The following is a 14,250-nucleotide window of genomic DNA, read 5'->3' as shown; positions in this document are numbered from 1 at the left end:
GTTCTGTCTGTTTTGTAGTGGATATGGAACGTTCTGTCTGTTTTGTAGTGGATATGGAACGTTCTGTCTGTTTTCTAGTGGATATGGAACGTTCTGTCTGTTTTGTAGTGGATATGGAACGTTCTGTCTGTTTTCTAGTGGATATGGAACGTTCTGTCTGTTTTGTAGTGGATATGGAACGTTCTGTCTGTTTTGTAGTGGATATGGAACGTTCTGTCTGTTTTCTAGTGGATATGGAACGTTCTCTTTCTGTCTGTTTTGTAGTGGATATGGAACGTTCTGTCTGTTTTCTAGTGGATATGGAATGTTCTGTCTGTTTTGTAGTGGATATGGAACGTTCTGTCTGTTTTCTAGTGGATATGGAACGTTCTGTCTGTTTTGTAGTGGATATGGAACGTTCTGTCTGTTTTGTAGTGGATATGGAACGTTCTGTCTGTTTTCTAGTGGATATGGAACGTTCTCTGTCTGTTTTGTAGTGGATATGGAACGTTCTGTCTGTTTTGTAGTGGATATGGAACGTTCTGTCTGTTTTCTAGTGGATATGGAACGTTCTGTCTGTTTTGTAGTGGATATGGAACGTTCTGTCTGTTTTCTAGTGGATATGGAACGTTCTGTCTGTTTTTCTAGTGGATATGGAACGTTCTGTCTGTTTTCTAGTGGATATGGAACGTTCTGTCTGTTTTTGTAGTGGATATGGAACGTTCTGTCTGTTTTGCTAGTGGATATGGAACGTTCTGTCTGTTTTCGTAGTGGATATGGAACGTTCTCTCTGTCTGTTTTGTAGTGGATATGGAACGTTCTGTCTGTTTTTTAGTGGATATGGAACGTTCTGTCTGTTTTGTAGTGGATATGGAACGTTCTCTGTCTGTTTTGTAGTGGATATGGAACGTTCTGTCTGTTTTGTAGTGGATATGGAACGTTCTGTCTGTTTTCTAGTGGATATGGAACGTTCTTCTGTCTGTTTTGTAGTGGATATGGAACGTTCTGTCTGTTTTCTAGTGGATATGGAATGTTCTGTCTGTTTTCTAGTGGATATGGAACGTTCTGTCTGTTTTCTAGTGGATATGGAACGTTCTGTCTGTTTTGTAGTGGATATGGAACGTTCTGTCTGTTTTGTAGTGGATATGGAACGTTCTGTCTGTTTTCTAGTGGATATGGAACGTTCTCTTTCTGTCTGTTTTGTAGTGGATATGGAACGTTCTGTCTGTTTTGTAGTGGATATGGAACGTTCTGTCTGTTTTCTAGTGGATATGGAACGTTCTGTCTGTTTTGTAGTGGATATGGAACGTTCTGTCTGTTTTGTAGTGGATATGGAACGTTCTGTCTGTTTTGTAGTGGATATGGAATGTTCTCTGTCTGTTTTGTAGTGGATATGGAACGTTCTGTCTGTTTTCTAGTGGATATGGAACGTTCTGTCTGTTTTGTAGTGGATATGGAACGTTCTGTCTGTTTTCTAGTGGATATGGAACGTTCTGTCTGTTTTGTAGTGGATATGGAACGTTCTGTCTGTTTTGTAGTGGATATGGAACGTTCTGTCTGTTTTGTAGTGGATATGGAACGTTCTGTCTGTTTTCTAGTGGATATGGAACGTTCTGTCTGTTTTGTAGTGGATATGGAACGTTCTGTCTGTTTTGTAGTGGATATGGAACGTTCTGTCTGTTTTGTAGTGGATATGGAACGTTCTGTCTGTTTTCTAGTGGATATGGAACGTTCTCTTTCTGTCTGTTTTGTAGTGGATATGGAACGTTCTGTCTGTTTTGTAGTGGATATGGAACGTTCTGTCTGTTTTCTAGTGGATATGGAACGTTCTGTCTGTTTTCTAGTGGATATGGAACGTTCTGTCTGTTTTCTAGTGGATATGGAACGTTCTGTCTGTTTTGTAGTGGATATGGAACGTTCTGTCTGTTTTGTAGTGGATATGGAACGTTCTCTGTCTGTTTTGTAGTGGATATGGAACGTTCTGTCTGTTTTTCTAGTGGATATGGAACGTTCTGTCTGTTTTCTAGTGGATATGGAACGTTCTGTCTGTTTTGTAGTGGATATGGAACGTTCTGTCTGTTTTCTAGTGGATATGGAACGTTCTGTCTGTTTTTCTAGTGGATATGGAACGTTCTCTGTCTGTTTTGTAGTGGATATGGAAACGTTCTGTCTGTTTTCTAGTGGATATGGAACGTTCTGTCTGTTTTCGTAGTGGATATGGAACGTTCTGTCTGTTTTGTAGTGGATATGGAACGTTCTGTCTGTTTTCTAGTGGATATGGAACGTTCTGTCTGTTTTCTAGTGGATATGGAACGTTCTGTCTGTTTTGTAGTGGATATGGAACGTTCTGTCTGTTTTGTAGTGGATATGGAACGTTCTGTCTGTTTTCTAGTGGATATGGAACGTTCTGTCTGTTTTCTAGTGGATATGGAACGTTCTGTCTGTTTTGTAGTGGATATGGAACGTTCTGTCTGTTTTGTAGTGGATATGGAACGTTCTGTCTGTTTTCTAGTGGATATGGAACGTTCTGTCTGTTTTCTAGTGGATATGGAACGTTCTGTCTGTTTTGTAGTGGATATGGAACGTTCTGTCTGTTTTCTAGTGGATATGGAACGTTCTGTCTGTTTTGTAGTGGATATGGAACGTTCTGTCTGTTTTGTAGTGGATATGGAACGTTCTGTCTGTTTTGTAGTGGATATGGAACGTTCTGTCTGTTTTCTAGTGGATATGGAACGTTCTGTCTGTTTTGTAGTGGATATGGAACGTTCTGTCTGTTTTCTAGTGGATATGGAACGTTCTGTCTGTTTTCTAGTGGATATGGAATGTTCTGTCTGTTTTGTAGTGGATATGGAACGTTCTGTCTGTTTTTCTAGTGGATATGGAACGTTCTGTCTGTTTTCTAGTGGATATGGAACGTCTCTGTCTGTTTTCTAGTGGATATGGAACGTTCTGTCTGTTTTCTAGTGGATATGGAATGTTCTGTCTGTTTTGTAGTGGATATGGAACGTTCTGTCTGTTTTCTAGTGGATATGGAACGTTCTGTCTGTTTTCTAGTGGATATGGAACGTTCTGTCTGTTTTCTAGTGGATATGGAACGTTCTGTCTGTTTTGTAGTGGATATGGAACGTTCTGTCTGTTTTCTAGTGGATATGGAACGTTCTCTTTCTGTCTGTTTTGTAGTGGATATGGAACGTTCTGTCTGTTTTCTAGTGGATATGGAACGTTCTGTCTGTTTTGTAGTGGATATGGAACGTTCTGTCTGTTTTGTAGTGGATATGGAACGTTCTGTCTGTTTTGTAGTGGATATGGAACGTTCTGTCTGTTTTGTAGTGGATATGGAACGTTCTGTCTGTGTTCTAGTGGATATGGAACGTTCTCTTTGACTGTTTTCTAGTGGATATGGAACGTTCTCTTTGTCTGTTTTCTAGTGGATATGGAACGTTCTGTCAGTTTTGTAGTGGATATGGAACGTTCTGTCTGTTTTCTAGTGGATATGGAACGTTCTCTTTGTCTGTTTTCTAGTGGATATGGAACGTTCTGTCTGTTTTGTAGTGGATATGGAACGTTCTGTCTGTTTTGTAGTGGATATGGAACGTTCTGTCTGTTTTCTAGTGGATATGGAACGTTCTCTTTGTCTGTTTTCTAGTGGATATGGAACGTTCTGTCTGTTTTCTAGTGGATATGGAACGTTCTGTCTGTTTTGTAGTGGATATGGAACGTTCTGTCTGTTTTCTAGTGGATATGGAACGTTCTGTCTGTTTTGTAGTGGATATGGAACGTTCTGTCTGTTTTCTAGTGGATATGGAACGTTCTGTCTGTTTTCTAGTGGATATGGAACGTTCTGTCTGTTTTGTAGTGGATATGGAACGTTCTGTCTGTTTTCTAGTGGATATGGAACGTTCTGTCTGTTTTGTAGTGGATATGGAACGTTCTGTCTGTTTTGTAGTGGATATGGAACGTTCTGTCTGTTTTCTAGTGGATATGGAACGTTCTGTCTGTTTTCTAGTGGATATGGAACGTTCTGTCTGTTTTGTAGTGGATATGGAACGTTCTCTGTCTGTGTTGTAGTGGATATGGAACGTTCTCTTTCTGGCAGTGGTGCACAAACATTCTTCTAAAATGTTGAAAATCTTCTGCCTTCCAAGATGAAACAATCTTAGTCTTCATGTGTTTTAGTTTTAGCTGTGGCTATTTCCTCTGATTGACCATGTGGCCTTCCCCATGTAGCCTATATTAGATGATATAGGATCTGTTGTGATGGGATGTTGTGTGGTTAAATTCTGTGTTTTTATTATTCTTCCTGTATCGTCACCGCTAGGTTGCTATGGCGTCACTGCTGATGATGTCAGCAAGGACTGGTCATGTGATCGCTGTGTGGACGGAACCTTCACGGCTGTAAGTAGCCAATCAGATTTGTTTCTTATCACTTTAATAGATGTTGTTGATTTGATTAGTCTATTATGACTATGAACATTTTTATTTATGATTTATAGAAGATGGTTGAAAGGATGGATGGATGGATGGATGGATGGATGGATGTAACCTCCCTCTTTCTCTCTCTCTCCTCTCTCTCTTTCTCAGGAGTGTTGTCTGTGTAATCTGAGAGGAGGAGCTCTGAAGAAAACTACAGATGACAAGTAAGGACAATTATGAATGACCCATCAGTTATTATGAATGACCCATCAGTTATTATGAATGACCCATCAGTTATTATGAATGACCCATCAGTTATTATGAATGACCCATTTAGTTATCATGAATGACCCATTTAGTTATTATGAATGACCCATTAGTTGATCAGTAGATTTGTCTTTGTGTTGTTAATGCGGTAAAGGTCTGACTGTGTTTGTGTCGTTAATGCGGTAAAGGTCTGACTGTGTTTGTGTTGTTAATGCGGTAAAGGACTGTCTTTGTCGTTAATGCGGTAAAGGACTGTCTTTGTTGTTAATGTGGTAAAGGACTGTCTTTGTGTCGTTGATGCGGTAAAGGACTGTCTTTGACGTTGATGCGGTAAAGGACTGTCTTTGTGTCGTTGATGCGGTAAAGGACTGTCTTTGTGTCGTTAATGCGGTAAAGGACTGTCTTTGTGTCGTTAATGCGGTAAAGGACTGTCTTTGTGTCGTTAATGCGGTAAAGGACTGTCTTTGTCGTTAATGCGGTAAAGGACCGTCTTTGTGTCGTTAATGCGGTAAAGGACCGTCTTTGTCGTTAATGCGGTAAAGGACCGTCTTTTGTCGTTAATGCGGTAAAGGACCGTCTTTGTCGTTAATGCGGTAAAGGACTGTCTTGTGTCGTTAATGCGGTAAAGGACTGTCTTTGTGTCGTTAATGCGGTAAAGGACTGTCTTTGTGTCGTTAATGCGGGTAAAGGACTGTCTTTGTGTCGTTAATGCGGTAAAGAACTGTCTTTGTGTCGTTAATGCGGTAAAGGACCGTCTTTGTGTCGTTAATGCGGTAAAGAACTGTATTTGTGTCGTTAATGCGGTAAAGGACTGACTGTCTTTTTTTAGACACTTTTGGTACTTTTTCTATCTGTGACCGTTGACATTTCAATCCTTGACTGTAATGTGATTTTGGGATCAAATATTTAAAGTGTGTGTGTGTGTGTGTGTCTGTGTGTGTGTGTCTGTGTGTGTCTGTGTGTGTGTGTGTCTGTGTGTGTGTGTGTAGGTGGGCCCATGTAATGTGTGCAGTAGCTCTGCCAGAGGTCTGGTTCAGTGATGAAGTCAGGAGGAGTCCCATTGATACCAGCAGGATACCCATGCAGAGATACAAACTGGTGAGGACACACACACGTGCGCACACACAGGAATCCCCAGGTCCTAGTGGAATAGTCTAATTAATAGTGTTCAGTGGTAATTAACAATGTGCCCCCAATCAACACTGGATCATGAACTCCTGTGCGAGAGAGAATGGGTGTGCATGTGTCTGCGTCTGTGAGTGATTGAGGACACCGTGTGTTTTCAGTGATGAGTTGGGAGGGGCTGAGGGTGGCGCTGTCACCTCTCTCTCTGTCCCTGCAGTCGTTCGTTCACTCATTCTGGACCCATCGCCCCCGCCCCCTGCTAAATGAATATAGGGGAAACACTGCATATGGAGCTATGGTGTGTTCATCAGTAGTGATGTGATGCAATAATCACTGATGCTATTCAAGCTAATGATTTATAGGGTTACATATGTAGCACTATGATGCTTACTGGAAGCTAATGATGGGGTTTAAATCTGTAATGGAATGTGTTGATCTCCAGCTGTGTAGAAACACTAGCTAGGTATACATGTGGTCCTCTGTAGCTCAGCTGGTAGAGCACGGCGCTTGTAACGCCAAGGTAGTGGGTTCGATCCCCGGGACCACCCATACACAAAAAAAAAAAATTATGCACGCATGACTGTAAGTCGCTTTGGATAAAAGCATCTGCTAAATGGCATATTATTATATTATTATATGAACGTTCAAATTGGCATATACATGTTACTTAAATGAGCTTCAGTGACTGTACAGTGAGGGAAAAAAGTATTTGATCCCCTGCTGATTTTGTACGTTTGCCCACTGACAAAGACATGATCAGTCTATAATTTTAATGGTAGGTTTATTTGAACAGTGAGAGAAAGAATAACAACAAAAAAATCCAGAAAAAACGCATGTCAAAAATGTTAAATATTGATTTGCATTTTAATGAGGGAAATAAGTATTTGACCCCCTCTCAATCAGAAAGATTTCTGGCTCCCAGGTGTCTTTTATACAGGTAACGAGCTGAGATTAGGAGCACACTCTTAAAGGGAGTGCTCCTAATCTCAGTTTGTTACCTGTATAAAAGACACCTGTCCACAGAAGCAATCAATCAATCAGATTCCAAACTCTCCACCATGGCCAAGACCAAAGAGCTCTCCAAGGATGTCAGGGACAAGATTGTAGACCTACACAAGGCTGGAATGGGCTACAAGACCATCGCCAAGCAGCTTGGTGAGAAGGTGACAACAGCTGGTGCGATTATTCGCAAATGGAAGAAACACAAAATAACTGTCAATCCTCATTGGCCTGGGGCTCCATGCAAGATCTCACCTCGTGGAGTTGCAATGATCATGAGAATGGTGAAGAATCAGCCCAGAACTACACGGGAGGATCTTGTCAATGATCTCAAGGCAGCTGGGACCATAGTCACCAAGAAAACAATTGGTAACACACTACGCCGTGAAGGACTGAAATCCTGCAGCGCCCGCAAGGTCCCCCTGTTCAAAAAAGCACATATACAGGCCCGTCTGAAGTTTGCCAATGAACATCTGAATGATTCAGAGGAGAACTCGGTGAAAGTGTTGTGGTCAGATGAGACCAAAATTGAGCTCTTTGGCATCAACTCAACTCGCCGTGTTTGGAGGAGGAGGAATGGTGCCTATGACCCCAAGAACACCATCCCCATCGTCAAACATGGAGGTGGAAACATTAAGCTTTGGGGGTGTTTTTCTGCTAAGGGGACAGGACAACTTCACCGCATCAAAGGGACAATGGACGGCGCCATGTACCGTCAAATCTTGGGTAAGAACCTCCTTCCCTCAGCCAGGGCATTGAAAATGGGTCGTGGATGGGTATTCCAGCATGACAATGACCCAAAACACACGGCCAAGGCAACAAAGGAGTGGCTCAAGAAGAAGCACATTAAGGTCAAGGAGTGGCCTAGCCAGTCTCCAGACCTTAATCTCATAGAAAATCTGTGGAGGGAGCTGAAGGTTCGAGTTGCCAAACGTCAGGCTCGAAACCTTAATGACTTGGAGAAGATCTGCAAAGAGGAGTGGGACAAAATCCCTCCTGAGATGTGTGCAAACCTGGTGGCCAACTACAAGAAACGTCTGACCTCTGTGATTGCCAACAAGGGTTTTGCCACCAAGTACTAAGTCATGTTTTGCAGAGGGGTCAAATACTTATTTCCCTCATTTAAAATGCAAATTAATTCATAACATTTTTGACATGCGTTTTTCTGGATTTCTTTGTTGTTATTCTGTCTCTCACTGTTCAAATAAACCTACCATTAAAATTATAGACTGATCATGTCTTTGTCAGTGGGCAAACGTACAAAATCAGCAGGGGATCAAATACTTTTTTCCCTCACTGTATATGGTCCTCTGTAGCTCAGCTGGTAGAGCACGGCGCTTGTAACGCCAGGGTAGTGGGTTCGATCCCCGGGACCACCCATACGTAAAAATGTATGCACACATGACTGTAAGTCGCTTTGGATAAAAGCGTCTGCTAAATGGCATATTATTATTATTATTATTATTATATCAGTTGAGTTGATTCTGATGCTTTGTCTTTCATCTTAACTATAGAGTGAAATATGTTGGCTGATGCTTACAGTCTTCTATGTTAACTAACTATAGGGTTACATCTGTAAGGGGGTGTGGTCATCTCCTGCTCTATAGAGACATTTAGTTTAGATGAACATGTTTTATTTCCATATGCATTAGCTTAGTGAATTCAGTTGAGTTGATTCTCTGGAGAAGAGTCTGAGGTGATTATAGTCAGTTGAGTTGATTCTCTGGAGGAGAGTCTGAGGTGATTATAGTCAGTTGAGTTGATTCTCTGGAGGAGAGTGAGGTGATTATAGTCAGTTGAGTTGATTCTCTGGAGAAGAGTCTGAGGTGATTATAGTCAGTTGAGTTGATTCTCTGGAGGAGAGTCTGAGGTGATTATAGTCAGTTGAGTTGATTCTCTGGAGGAGAGTGAGGTGATTTATAGTCAGTTGAGTTGATTCTCTGGAGAAGAGTCTGAGGTGATTATAGTAAGTTGAGTTGATTCTCTGGAGAAGAGTCTGAGGTGATTATAGTCAGTTGAGTTGATTCTCTGGAGAAGAGTCTGAGGTGATTATAGTCAGTTGAGTTGATTCTCTGGAGGAGAGTCTGAGGTGATTATAGTCAGTTGAGTTGATTCTCTGGAGGAGAGTCTGAGGTGATTATAGTCAGGTGGGGGAGGGGATGTCTGTACATTGGTTTATAACGTGTGTCTCTCTGTGTAGAAGTGCATCTACTGCCGTAAGCGGTGTGTGAGGCGTGGCCAGGGCGGGGGAGGGGCATGTATCCAGTGTTCGTGCGGGCGATGTCCCACCTCCTTCCACGTTACCTGTGCCCACGCCGCCGGGGTCACCATGGAGCCGGACGATTGGCCCTACGTGGTGTCAATCACCTGCCACAGGCATCAATCACGGAGCTCGTCTGCTGTGAGTACTCAGAGCGGCTCCGCTTCTGTCCCTCCCCCCACTGGAGGTAACACACACACACACACACACGGAAGCATAGACACAGACACACTCAGACACACACACACACACACACCAAGTAGACATACACACACACGCTTGCATAAGACAACTACACATCCATCCTGTCCATCTCAACCCCTCTGAACAGGTCCATTTTCTTTACAAACTGACTTTATTTGTCTTTTCCCAACATCAACTTTGAGGCTTGGTTACCGTAGAACTTTGAGGCTTGGTTACCGTAGAACTTTCTACTGGTGACACACTCCGGTCTTTTATCTTCAGCCAGACAGTGATATCTCTCTCTCCCTCCCCCCTACTCCCCCCCTCTCTCTCCCTCCCCCCTACTCCCCCCCTCTCTCTCCCTCCTCCCTACTCCCCCCCTCTCTCTCCATCCCTCCATCTCTCTCTCTCAGCAGCGTGCAGCGTTTCAGAAGGACATCGTACTGGGTCAGACCGTCATCTCCAAACACAAGAACCTGAGGTACTACAGTTCAAAGGTCACTCAGGTGACCTCCCAGACCTTCTATGAGGTCATGTTTGATGACGGATCCTTCAGCAACGACACCTACCCAGAGGACATAGTGGTGAGGAGGGACACACACACACACACACACACACACACACACACACATCCCTACCCAGGGGATATAGAGGTGAGGAGGGACTCACACACACACACACACACATCCCTACCCAGAGGATATAGAGGTGAGGAGGGACTCACACACCACTGAGCTCTTCTCTCCTGTCCTCTCAGAGCAGGGACTGTGCCCGTCTTGGTCCTCCTGAAGTAGGGGAGGCTGTCCAGGTGAAATGGCCTGATGGACTCTTCTATGGAGCCAAATACCTGGGATCCAACACCTCGTATATGTACCAGGTAAACACACACACACACCACAGAGACACGCAAACAAATGCAGACACACACACACACACACACACCACAGACATACGCAGGTAAACACTCACTCACTCACGCACACCACATACACACACAGCAGAGACACAGGCACACACACATCAGACACACACACATATCCTGGACACACACACATACACACACACACACACTTATTTGACTTGAACATCCTTTCGTGACAAACTCACTCACTGCCCTTTGAAGCCTGCAGCCGTTACATACAGGTGTCAGTCCAGGACCAAGACAGGAAACACTGCAGTAAACTGAACTCACTCAACTTTGCCATCTTTAATACCCTGGACTCAATGACTTTAACCAGTCTCTAAGTTCTATGGAGAGAGAGATGAGGGAGGGGGAGAAATACATGGAGAGACTGGTAAAGAGAGGATGGAGAAAGCAGATGGAGAGAGCGATGGAGAGAGGGAGGGGTAGAGAGGGGTAAAGAGAGAGCACGCGTGAGAGGTAAAGAGAGGGAGCGTGAGAGGTAGAGCGACGACGATGAGGAGGAGAATGAGGTTGTGATAATCTGCATTATTTAAACATGCTGAAATATTCACCAAGTCAAGATGGTGGAGCAACCACTTAAGTCTCTATTTAGTTTGTTCTGTCTCCGTGGGAACGTGTGTTATGTTGCACAACTGTCTCTGACGCATGGTGCTGCTCTGTGACGACAGTTACTGTAGATGGACGATGGTTTAGAAAAGTGTTAATGGGAAAAATAACTTGATCCACACGTTAAGGTGGAGAAAGGTAGGTTAAGGTACGCCTAAACCGCCTCTGATGCAGGTACTGCTCAATGACGCCAGATGGGAGGGTTTATAATGGGGAAATGGTCACTTTAATAACTTTGATGGGTAGATGGATAGACAGGAGGTTTAATAACGTTTAATAACTTTGATAGGTAGATGGATAGACAGGAGGTTTAATAACTTTGATAGGTAGATGGATAGACAGGAGGTTTAATAACGTTTAATAACTTTGATAGGTAGATGGATAGACAGGAGGTTTAATAACGTTTAATAACTTTGATAGGTAGATGGATAGACAGGAGGTTTAATAACTTTGATAGGTAGATGGATAGACAGGAGGTTTAATAACGTTTAATAACTTTGATAGGTAGATGGATAGACAGGAGGTTTAATAACTTTGATAGGTAGATGGATAGACAGGAGGTTTAATAACTTTGATAGGTAGATGGATAGACAGGAGGTTTAATAACTTTGATAGGTAGATGGATAGACAGGAGGTTTAATAACTTTGATAGGTAGATGGATAGACAGGAGGTTTAATAACTTTGATAGGTAGATGGATAGACAGGAGGTTTAATCATGTTTAATAACTTTGATAGGTAGATGGATAGACAGGAGGTTTAATAACGTTTAATAGCTTTGATAGTAACATTTCACACAGTATTAAGTAGTGGTCAGATATTAAATAAAGAATATGTTATCTAACCATGAGGAAGAGCGTGTAGGCCTATATCACATTTATGGACAGAAATAGATTAATTTAATATAACTGAATTATATAATATCAACAGAATAAATTGATGAAAATGAATAAGGGAACGTGTGTGTGTTCTTTCCCAGGTGGAGTTTGAGGATGGTTCCCAGGTGTTAGCTAAGAGAGAGGACGTCTATACTCTGGATGAAGACCTTCCCAAAAAGGTGAAAGGGCGACTCGTAAGTACTGTACTCTCTAAACATGTACTGGCGTGTGTGTGTGTGGTCGTGTATGGTTTATAGTGATATGATGCTATTATACACTACATGACCAAAAGTATGTGGACACCTGCTCGTCGAACATCTCATTCCAAAATCATGACCATTAATATGGAGTTGGTCCCCCCTTTGCTGCTATAACAGCCTCCACTCTTCTGGGAAGGCTTTCCACTAGATGTTGGAACATTGCTGCAGGGGACTTGCTTCCATTCAGCCACGAGCATTAGTGAGGTCGGGCACTGATGTTGGGCGATTAGGCCTGGCTCGCAGTCGGCGTTCCAATTCATCCCAAAGGTGTTCGATGGGGTTGAGGTCAGGGCTCTGTAAGCCAGTCAAGTTCTTACATTACCGATCTCGACAAACCATTTCTGTATGGACCTCGCTTTGAGCACGGGGGCAATCAATCAATCAAATTTTATTTAGAAAGCCCTTTTTACATACTATACTACACTACTAGACTAGACTGACTCTGTGTACCACACTATACTACTAGACTGACTATGTACCACACTATACTACTAGACTGACTATGTACCACACTATACTACTAGACTGACTATGTACCACACTATACTACTAGACTGACTATGTACCACACTATACTACTAGACTGACTATGTACCACACTATACTACTAGACTGACTATGTACCACACTATACTACTAGACTGACTATGTACCACACTATACTACTAGACTGACTATGTACCACACTATACTACTAGACTGACTCTATGTACCACACTATACTACTAGACTGACTATGTACCACACTATACTACTAGACTGACTCTATGTACCACACTATACTACTAGACTGACTATGTACCACACTATACTACTAGACTGACTATGTACCACACTATACTACTAGACTGACTCTGTGTACCACACTATACTACTAGACTGACTATGTACCACACTATACTACTAGACTGACTATGTACCACACTATACTACTAGACTGACTATGTACCACACTATACTACTAGACTGACTATGTACCACACTATACTACTAGACTGACTATGTACCACACTATACTACTAGACTGACTATGTACCACACTATACTACTAGACTATGTACCACACTATACTACTTGACTATGTACCACACTATACTACTAGACTATGTACCACACTATACTACTAGACTGACTATGTACCACACTATACTACTAGACTGACTATGTACCACACTATACTACTAGACTGACTATGTACCACACTATACTACTAGACTGACTATGTACCACACTATACTACTAGACTGACTATGTACCACACTATACTACTAGACTGACTATGTACCACACTATACTACTAGACTATGTACCACACTATACTACTTGACTATGTACCACACTATACTACTAGACTATGTACCACACTATACTACTAGACTGACTCTATGTACCACACTATACTACTAGACTGACTATGTACCACACTATACTACTAGACTGACTATGTACCACACTATACTACTAGACTGACTATGTACCACACTATACTACTAGACTGACTATGTACCACACTATACTACTAGACTGACTATGTACCACACTATACTACTAGACTGACTATGTACCACACTATACTACTAGACTGACTATGTACCACACATGTACCTGTATGTTTACCTCCTTTTCTCCCCCCTCTCGTCTCTCTCCAGTCGACAGCATCCAGCATGCGTTTCCAGGACGCCTTCTTCACCACCCAGGGAGAGAGGAAGAGACAGAGAACGCCCAACTCCCGTTTCCAGAATGACTATGTGGCCCTCCCAGGCCTCCTTACCGCCACCAAGAGCACATGGGAGTCCCGCAGCCCTAAAGGGACATGATGGAGGGGTGGAGAGATAGATGGAGGGGTGAAAAATGAATGCACTGACGTGTGTGTGTGTGTGTGTGTGGGATGTAAAGGTTTGTGTGTGTGTGTAGGAGAAGAGGGCTGGGCAGAGGAGAATTTTGATTGGACTGTATTGTCCTGAAGAAAGATTATCATGGGTTGTGGTGGTTGCCTAGCGCTTTCACAGAAGTCAGGGAATTCAAAAACAAAACAACTTTGTCACCTGATCACGTTTTTTGAAATAAATGACAAACACAAAGGTTTTCTTTGTATATTACAAACTGAGCTTTTTTTTCTAAATAAGCCTAAAATACAGAAGCGTTTTGGAATCTGCTGTCTATCTGATGATTTTTTTGAATATTAATGCACTTTGCTCTTCCTAGTGTCTTCGTTCCCCAGTCCCAGGGTACATCCCAAACGGCTCCCTATTCCCTATATATGTGTATATGTATATATGTATATATGTATATATGTATATATGTATATATGTATATGTATATATGTATATATGTATATGTATATATATATATATATG

General features: G+C 42.3%; 1 protein-coding gene across 1 annotated transcript in view; it reads left to right on the top strand.

The window, feature by feature from the left end:
* LOC121551904 (lysine-specific demethylase 4C) overlaps positions 1 to 13,978 on the top strand; it is a 36,873-nt gene extending 22,895 nt beyond the window's left edge. Inside the window, exons 16-23 of the mRNA XM_045214469.1 lie at positions 4,298 to 4,374; positions 4,561 to 4,616; positions 5,649 to 5,757; positions 8,984 to 9,184; positions 9,640 to 9,810; positions 9,984 to 10,103; positions 11,735 to 11,827; positions 13,543 to 13,978. Coding sequence (XP_045070404.1) covers positions 4,298 to 4,374; positions 4,561 to 4,616; positions 5,649 to 5,757; positions 8,984 to 9,184; positions 9,640 to 9,810; positions 9,984 to 10,103; positions 11,735 to 11,827; positions 13,543 to 13,710 — 995 coding nt within the window. The 3' untranslated portion in view covers positions 13,711 to 13,978. The remainder of the gene's footprint in view (positions 1 to 4,297; positions 4,375 to 4,560; positions 4,617 to 5,648; positions 5,758 to 8,983; positions 9,185 to 9,639; positions 9,811 to 9,983; positions 10,104 to 11,734; positions 11,828 to 13,542) is intronic.
* Positions 13,979 to 14,250: the final 272 nt, after the last annotated feature.

Source organism: Coregonus clupeaformis, unplaced genomic scaffold (genome assembly GCF_020615455.1).
Source record: "Coregonus clupeaformis isolate EN_2021a unplaced genomic scaffold, ASM2061545v1 scaf0261, whole genome shotgun sequence".
Classification (NCBI taxonomy): Eukaryota; Metazoa; Chordata; class Actinopteri; order Salmoniformes; family Salmonidae; genus Coregonus; species Coregonus clupeaformis.
The sequence above is the reverse complement of the archived record's forward strand: the minus strand, read 5'-3'. Positions and strand labels throughout refer to the sequence as shown.